Source organism: Orbicella franksi, chromosome 4 (assembly GCF_964199315.1).
Source record: "Orbicella franksi chromosome 4, jaOrbFran1.1, whole genome shotgun sequence".
NCBI classification, from domain to species: Eukaryota; Metazoa; Cnidaria; class Anthozoa; order Scleractinia; family Merulinidae; genus Orbicella; species Orbicella franksi.
The window spans coordinates 852,736-862,554 of NC_138148.1; the positions used below are offsets into that span (position 1 = coordinate 852,736).

The 9,819-nt window shown below is 40.4% G+C and overlaps 1 protein-coding gene across 1 annotated transcript; it reads right to left on the reverse strand.

Annotated features, from left to right (window-relative positions):
* Window positions 1–7,697: 7,697 nt before the first annotated feature.
* LOC145485741 (transmembrane protein 145-like) lies at window positions 7,698–9,462 on the reverse strand. Its single transcript, XM_081464359.1, has one exon. It carries the CDS (start codon window positions 9,129–9,131, stop codon window positions 7,698–7,700), a length of 1,434 nt encoding a protein of 477 aa, XP_081320485.1. The 5' UTR covers window positions 9,132–9,462.
* Window positions 9,463–9,819: the final 357 nt, after the last annotated feature.

A 9,819-nucleotide genomic window follows, 5' to 3' on the forward strand; every position in this document is an offset into this window, starting at 1 on the left:
CTGAATCTCGAAGAGTTTCCATAACGCAGAGGAGTCGATGGTGTTTCTGTTTTTACGCTAGCTAAAACAACGGTCCGCTCCAGTGCTGGTATGTTAACTGACATCAGATATCAAAATCCAGACTAGCAAAAGACACGGATCAAGAGATCGCACCATGGTGGCTTTAATATACTATAAGTACATCATAATAAGGTATATTACAGCACGGAACCGTGTTTTTAAATAAAGATGATGATGACGATGATTATTCACCGCCTTGGAGGGGGGGTCCAGAGGATTTTCGGTTAAAGAGAGTGACATTTGGCTGATCCCTCTTTAAATGTCATTTCATTGAAGTGACCCCCCCTCATAACTATTGATAAATTCGTGATCCCCCCCCACTTCTTCGTACGCACATTCACCTTTCGACGTGAATAGTTAGTGCTTTTAACGTTCATATGCAAATAATATATCCTGAATATATCTAATGTACTTATAGTATATTAAAGCCGCCATGGTGCGATCTCTTGATCCGTGTCTTTTGCTAGTCTGGATGCCGATATCTGATGTCGGTTAACATACCAGCACTGGGGCGGATACAGGATTTTAGAGAAGGGCATTCGAGATATGGATAGCGCTTCCTGTAGGGGGGTCCTCGGAAATGGGATTTCCGGCATTCTGAGGCGAGGTCAGTGTGCTATAATGTCTCAATTCAGGGGATTCGACCCCCACTGGATCCGCCCCAGCAGCAATCTAACCATTCCAAGTGCGTGGAAACTGCAAAGTTACTTGTTTGAGTGCCAAATAACGTTAAACGTCCACCTAGTCCGTATGGACATGTGACATTTAACAGTAATTCGGCTATTTGATGCCCCCCTCTTTTGACCTCTCAGTTATGACTGATCCCCCCTTCTGTTATCCTAAAAATGAAATGATCCCCGCCCCAAATCCTCCGGATCCCCTTACCCCCGGCAATTAAACAATGACCGGTCCCTAATTATTTTCCAGTCACACCTGCATAGCGCTTCCAGCGAATATTTTCTTGTAGGTTTTCTAGCGGAGAGAGCTCTTTCACAAATGATTTAATCGGCATAGTTAAATGAGACAAAATTTCTTACTTTCACATCCCCCGGCTCCAGGTCTTGCTTCTTCGCTCAGACCACGTGACCCGAAATGGATTGACCGCTGCGAAATACCGAGGCCCAGGGACTAGGCAAGTTGGAAACTACTGATAACAGCTGACAGAGTCAATCATAGTAGTCATGTCAAAGCGACTGAAAAATCACGCAAGTTTCTGGAGAATTGTATTTTGTGGCTGAAAAGTCCAGAGTGGGGGTTGTAATAAACGTATGTACGTGTGTATGTGTGCGAGAGCTAATTTGAATAGACCCGTTTTTCGTTCTAGAAAACAATGAAATATACTCATCTACCTCTATAAACCTGACATGGAAGATAATTTTACAGCCAGGGGTACCTCCTCAAAGTTTTTGGTGGAGTGTGAGGCCCGAACCTTGAAACCTGTATCCTATTTCAGACCAAAATGTACGATTTTCCATTCCCTATTTCAGACCTGAGCGAAAAATCGAGTTAAGACCTCTAAAATTAGCTCACTGCTCTTATATGTGACCGCAGCTAACCAGACATGGCTACCCTTGTGTGAACATTTGCCAATGTTGATGCGAAATAAACACCCAATGCCAAGCCAGAGTGAAAAACAAACCCTATTACAGATCAAAATGGTCAAAACCTATACCTTTTTAACTTGTAAAATCCAAGTTGTAGGTATTGTTGGGAGATTAAATCGATCCTCTCTTCGCTCTTTCGCTTCTTGTTATACTTTTAGTAAATTCGCATAATCAATGTATAAGGCTTTCAGCAGAGTTCAAGTAATATTCGACCTATTGGTGAAACGATTTCGTCACCGAGTGATTAGCTTAAATTTTATTGGCGATGTTTCTCATTTGTTCTTTGCATTTCTGGCGCAAGTACTAAATATCTCACAGCAGAAAAAATCTACATTGAGAAGATTTTCGCTCGAACGTCTCTATATGTGGAATAAAGCTGCATCATAAAAATTCTTGTTTTTCGGCCATTTCAATTTCAGGAGAAATAGAAAACAACAAACATAACAAATAGATTACGCATGGTATATTCAACTTGACGTTTCGTATGTTACAACACACATGTTCAGAAGTGACGGTTACGAAATATGACAAAATTTAAAAAGACTAAAACCAAAGCGAGGTATTGGTAACATTTAGAATTGAACGCTGTCGTTACATATTTAGCCTGAGCGAGGTTTCAGAGCCATAGGCATCCTGGACAAATTCAATTTTACAAGGCGTTGTCCACGGCGTCGCCGTCGTCATTGTTAAGATCCCTATATTTGCATCTCGGATGCTCGGAGGTCGATACACTTGTTTAACGTGGGGTCTTTCATCCTAAGCGGCTGCTTTGTGCTTTGCTCATGCTTTATCATGTTTTATCCCAAGACCAATCGAACGTAGATGAGAGTATCGTGTAAAAACCGTAAAAAATCACATGAATTGCGGCTCTTTTTGCCAAGGTTCTTTTTAATTGAGCGATTAAGTTGTCGAGCGTTTCGGTAGGAAGTTTTTCCCTCCTGCTGAAACAATCTCGTTTACATTACTTCGCCGATGCAATACCCTTTTATCTTCCCCATTACTACACGGCAATCGTTTGCATCTTCTTCTTCAGTATAGCTTAAGGTTTTGAACACTAAAAGGCCATCGTCATCAATAACGTCCTTGAACATGGTGAGTTGATACTCGGGGCTTTCCCACTCCAAACCAAGTAATTATTACAGTATTTCTCTTTCCATAGCTTCCACTTCTCGGGGATCTCGCTACATAAATGGACCTCAAATCTAATAAATGTTGCGGAGCCAATGATATCTTGGAGGAATAGCATTGAAAATTGTGATGCTTTAGGCGGCGAAGCACCCGAAGTTGTTTTCGCTCGTAGGCATTCGTAGACGGTAGCCGTTGTCGACGAATTTGAACTACCCTTTAGCTGCAACGTGCAATATTAGATGGCAGAGAGAACCTTAAACGAACGTGATCAATCATGTCTTAACCTGGCACAGTAACTCAAGATACACAAGGTGAACGCGTATTTTAATATAAAACTGTATGCATAGCATAAATTACAAAGCCGTTACAGAACATAAGCGTGCATATAAAGAACGTTTGGCAAATTACCATATTATAGCGTTAAATTAAGGTATGTCCGCCATTTTGAATAATCAAATCCAGCCGATGTCAGAAACTCGATTGTCCGGTTTGACTATGACGTCAGTGCTCTCTCATTGGCTCACAACCAAGCCTTTTGTTCTTTCGCTTTATAAGTGCGACACCACCCGGATGGTTGGGCGGCTAGTTAACTCCACCGCAATACACACATCGTTCCTACACAGCCTACATCTCAGTAATCCCCCACATATACCTACACGAACGTATTAATTCCAACATATGCCTACACAGCCCACATCTCACGAATCCCTCACATTTAGCCTCACACTTCCACACACTACCCTCAAATGTGTTTCTAGAGTCATTACACATTTATTGAGTGGTTATCAACCAAGTAGTCTTAAGATATCTTGGAACAAGTAAATTGACTATTGTTATTCAAATTATCCGTTCACTTACCGTGCGTTCAGCCGGTCGAACGGATACCGTAAGGAACGTTTTCGTGTGAGAGGTCACATATTTGCGGATGCATTTTTGTGGTTTAATCCGGAAAGTTCTTCTTTTAACGACGCTTTTAGGGTCGAGATGGTAGGTGCAGAGTTTGTAGGGTTTATTCCCCAGAGCCTCGTTCTGAGGTCTGTTGGTCAATTGGCGATGTACTTACCTCTTTTTATGTGACGCGTGATTGGTGAAAAAAATTCTCCGTGATGCGTGATTTAATAGAAAAATTCAGCGTGATGCGTGATTAGTACCCCACCTTAGCCATCCTCTACTCTCCCCTGGGGTTCATAGTTTGAGAGAGTTCGTGTTTACTTTTTCCTGAATAGTCTCTTTTGTCCGTGGGATCACACAATGGCAATCAAAGCGTCATTTGGGACCTTCCCTAATCTTTCTCACTGCGATTTTGCTGCCTATAATAATCTAATAGCATTAGATAGGTAATCAGCATTTTATGGCAACAAAATTATTTCTCGAGTGTCTGTGGACTGAGCGTGAAGGTCAAAACGTTCTCGTGTAAAGATCACGCGCAAAAAGGTCAGAGAGCAATTTCCTTCGTTGTTTGCGCGTGTCATGTTAGATGTCGTGACACAGGGTGGATAATTTATGCAAGGAACGCGATTATCAACGAGATTACACACGGGCCGCGTCTGTACACAAGCTACAAGGCAGAGACACAACAAGAGAGCGTGGGCCGCGTCTGTACACAGGCTATAAGGCACAAACACCACAAGAGAGTACACGGGCCGCGTTTGTACACAGGCTACAAGTCCTTCAAGCTAGTTTCACATCCACAGTTTCATCAGAAAATGATTGAGTCTGTTTATCAGCAAAGAAAATGAAAACGGTTTCTGGAGTTCCGCGCCTTACTGATCTTTGTATTCAGCAAGCTAAGACAAGGTTGCTCACAACAGAATTACTGCTGTCTCTCCCACAAGAGGTTCTTGGAGAGTTATGCGGCACACCTGCTTCACAACGTGGCAGCTGTATTGTTCTCATTAACGACACTCCGTTACGAGTAGATGCAAACATGGTTTCTGGTGCAATCTGCGGTTTCCACGTTTTTAGGAGAGAATTTTTATTCGGCGAATATCAAACAAATGTGTTTCAGGATTCACTTGAGAGTGCACGATGGAAAAGCTCAGTTCCTCTCAAAGATATTGTGTCCGTCATTGGAGATTTCTATAAAACCGCACTGGAGGATTTGAATAAAACAAATTGCAATTCGAATCCAAAACATTTGACAGTGCAAAACGGAGAAGAGATTGAAGCATTGTTATATCAACAAGTTACCCGCTGGGTTTTGAAGCATAACTGTTACTTTTCTCTCGAAATATCAGACGAATTCCTCAAACTCGCCCAAAAAGAAACGATGAAAGTGAGGATGGCAATACATTAAAGGAAAATTATTTCGGAACGATACAACTTCAAAAATTTAGGCTTATTTTCACATGTGTGATTTCTTCTGCTTACGGAGGTACGTTTTGTTTTGTTGAGAACTTTCAATTGACTAATTATAACGCTGCAATCGCACGCGTGAAAAGATGTCTATTGTAGACTGCGACTGAACTAATAGCAAGTTTGATCAAACTCTAGGCGACAGTTTTATCAGTGAACTATAAAATAACTCAGATATGACCCAGCAGGGTTATACGTGGCAGACCTTCTATTTTGCCGCTTGCTATTGCGATGAACCCTTGGGTCAGGTCAATTTCAAGCCAATATTAGTATTTAATTACCCATCTTGTGACACGTCGATAAATTTAACTTGCTTGTTTTTAAGACCAGTTGGTCGGTTCGCAAATATGGCGAGCGTGCTTTGTTTCCATGGAATTCATTAGCTTGTTTTTAGTAATAAAAATGAAAGAGCTTTGCTACGTTTGTAAGAAAATAATACCGTTAACTTAGAGCCCAGTACCATGATTTAACTGAGTGAGATTTTGAGATGAAACATCGTAAAACTGTAATACAGAAAGTAAACTTATTACTAGAGTGTACTGAGTTCAAACAAGTAATTTTTGTTGACTTCAATATAAGAGACGATGTTCTGCCCAAGCTGATTTTAAATCTAAACTTGTTCTCATGCTATTTTTATCCTCGTCGTTAACTGCCAAACTGTATTGATTATTCTAAACAATCAAAGTCCATTAGTACTGCCGTACCATCTTGATACACCACAAACTGTTCTCTCAGCTTTCTTCAATTCATCACTGAAATCTTTGATTATCTATTCTGGCTACTCGGTTGGATTACTGACCATCGTTGAAACGATACCTGTGGGTTCCGGCCAAGTCACTGAGACTTTATGCAGATGGTAGATAAGTTCTTTAAACCATCTTATTCAATGCCGAAGAGCTGGAATGGATGGCCTTTGCGTCGACTGTACGTAATGAAAAAATCGTATGTAAAGAACAAAGGTACCAAATATTGAACCGAGCAAATTTGGGTTGGTATCCGCTCTATCTAAAACATTAAGAATTAAGCCACATGCATACCTTTGGAAGTAATTTCACTGTGCCAATGTATTAAAGTCCGAGGGTCTTGACAGACACAGTCTTCAAACATACCCAGTAAAAATGATTTTCTGGATACGTGAGATCCTCAACTAACTGCTCGCTGAACTGAATTGCCTTCTATGATCGTGCAACGCGTATGTATGAATATAACAGGAAAAGCATGGACTTCACAAATGTAAATCTCTCTTGCGATATATAATGGATCGACAGTCAAAGCGTAATCTGCACTAATTTCGGAGTTTTTCAGGTAATCAATGCACACATTCTGCAGTAAATCCGACCATATTGTGTTGTGTTGGAACATCTTTAGCGTCTTCTATCTGAAGACTAATCATGAAGATTCAAGTACTGTGGTTCCTATTGCTCTGCTCGTTTTTATAGGCAGAGGTAACTTTTGAGGTGATTTTCAATGCTAATAAAAATACGAATGAAAGAATGAGTTCTACATTCATTCCACGACTGGACTAAGTAATTGTCAATATAAATATTTTTCTTCAACGCTGTTAACCCCATACAAGTGATATTCAAAGTTAAACGCGAGGAGGCCTTATGCAAACTGGGTCTTTAACAGCAAACTTCAAACGCGATCTAGCTCTGTCCAGAAAGCTCTCTTATTTCGATTATTCATGCGTGAAATTAGTTTTTACGTGGAGTGGAATTTTGAATCATATTAACAACTACAGCTGTGTGTAATATATTCAGCATCGAATCTATGAACAGCTGATTTCAAACTTTAAATATTTTATAAGATATAGTCATTCCTTTCTCTAGGGTAGCACTTCTTTTATTGATTGGAACAAGGAGAAGAGAACGATTTATAGATAAATAACAAAACCTGCCTGTCACTAATACCCCACAAACAAAATACAGCATCCAGTTTCAGTTTATTAACGGTTAGTCCCTGCTTGAAGCCAAGTTCAAAGGCTTGCCAGTGTAATTTATTATAAAGGACAAATTACTTTAATTTATTCGAAGCAGGTGACAGTATCGTTACAAAGTCAATTAAGATATAATTAACACCATAACATTATCGTCACAAACCGGAGTTAATTAAAAATCCGTCTATAATTAATGAATAGAAAAAAGGGGAGACCCTTGTGAGTCTTGTGAAACCACAGACTCAGCTGCAGAAACAAAGCATTCTTCGGTTCAGTAAAATCTAAAAGATGTTCCCGTTAACGACATTGATTGTGAAATTTGTACAAGTTTTTGAGTACAAGCCCCTTTAGACAAGGAAAACAAGTGATGCAAGGTTTCAAATGTGTTTTCTGGTTATAAGGACAATTCTGATTTTGCTTTGAAGTTTTGTGCGTTCTTTCTTTACAATTCTCTTAGTTGATCAAGTCTTGATGATAAAGAATTACATCACTATATATAGGAAAGAAAAATACCTCAGCCGGTTGGACTCCTTAATTAAAAACGTACAATTCAATTGCTTCAAGTTTTTAAGCAAAACGGAAAAAGAGGAAGCATGCGTTTGCAATTAATTTAATTAGAAACGAAAGCCAAGGCCAGCTTTATCAGCCCTTTCTCGAGTTTGCACTTTAGTTTGATCGCTGTCCAGAGTAGCATACTGGTTGCCTAGATCCATGAAAGCATCTGCATGTTGAAAAGTGGACGGCTCTTGAGTTTTCACTACGTCCACTTCGTTCCCGCGTATATGAAAGGGAAAGTTGGTATTGACTTTGCTTGGTCGCATGATAAAAAGAAGCCCAACGAATCCCAGGAAACATATCAAAGGATTCAGCAGGCGAACGAGTCGTAAATATTTTAGTTGGTGCAATTCGTCAAACAACGTGGAGAACGTTAGGGCAGAAAGTGGTGGAAAAAGGAACCACACAGAATAAAACTGCTGGAAGTAATTGTAGAACTTTCTCTTCTCGGGATGCCTTTTGATTGAAAACGAAGTTCCATAAATAAAACAAGCCCAAGCTAATGTTCTCAAACTACGAACAGCAATATCTAGATAGCTTTCATACGGGATGTGTGATACTTCCGAATCAAAGAACGTTTTGAAAACGAATAGAATTTCGTAGGTTAAGATGTAGAGCCAAAGGAAAACCTTGAGTCTTACTTGCTTCTCGCGGTCGAAATGACCTGTGGTTATTATCCAGCCGTTTGCTAACAGAATGAGTAGAACAACAAAGATAACTTCGCTTATGGAATGAAACAGTTCAGCACCGGTCTGTAAAGGATGACGTGGCATTCCATTGCCAACGTAATGTGTGTAGTAAATATAGTCAAACACCTGAGCGGCTATTTCGCAGCTTAGAGTCATCATAAAAAGCTTGTACGCCCGATGGAGCTTACCTTGGTCAAGAAGCTGGCGTGCGAAAATTAAACCGACTACAAATAGCAAAATATTGCCTGCCAGGGGCACTGCTTTATATTCGAGACTATGCATTTCTTCAGCCGGTAAGTGTCTCTCCCACGAGTCTCCGTTCGTGAAAGTTAACTCGTAGGAAATGTCTAAACCGTTCGTACTACTGCAATGGCTTAACACGAAGAACCACCATCGATCGCGTGTCGATTGGAGCCGAAGTTTTCCTGAGCATTTCCGAAGATTAGTGTCGTTGCTTGAAGAACACTGCATGGAAAAGTTTCCAGTGTTGCTTGAAACGTTAAGCAGTACATTTTGGAATGTAAGCACATCTTCAGCATAAGACAGCTTGGAAGAACAATCCATGTCGTCATTAGAGGAAGCAGATTCATAAGAGTTGTGCGAGTAATAAGCGAGGCTTGGACAACATTCATTCGTTACTGAATATTCCACATCATATTTTAACTGGCCTATATCTTCGATGAAAGAAAAGTCAGAAACCAGCACCCACTTCTGGCCGTTGCTGATACCTCCGGATACATATTTTCCAGAAACGAGGCAAAAGATCAGTAACAAAAGAATGAAAGCCAAGTAAACTCTTCGCATTCTTTGATGAAACCTGTCTGCCAAGGATTTCGAACACTATGACACGCCCAAAATGAGTTCATTATTTACACGTCACAGTAAGAACTTAATTTCTTTATCAAGCAAACTTACTAAGAGATATAGCTCGTTTTATCTCCTAAAAAGTCGTGTAATGGCGAAACTATATGGCAATACTGAGAGATAACCGTCTCCGTGGACCTTAACTGGGAAATCAGGTCATGGCTGGAGGACATAAGCCGGCTGCGCGCGCATCTCGAGGAGGTGATAGTTGATCCTCATCAACTATCAGCTCATAGAAATCTCGAGCTCGTAATCTAATTGTTAATAGGAACATGATTTTAAACCAATCCGCGAGCATATTTTCTTTGGGCTATTTTGTAAAAGAACTTTCCGTTTCATCGAGCACAGATATATTGACACTTCTTAGCTGAGGGCAGCGAGAAAAATATTTGTGAACTTTGCGACCCCTACGCAACAACAACAACAACAACAACAACAACAACAACAAAAAACACTGGAAAAGATAACATGTATATGCGGTTACTCGGAGGGACGACAACGTAGACTGTGGCCATCTTTCGAAGATGGACATCTCATCTATTGCAAATGCTTTGAATCTTTCAATGTCTAGCCCTCTTAGGGCGTGATCAGAGAGGAGTGCTCAGATCAGTGAGGAGTGCTCAGATCA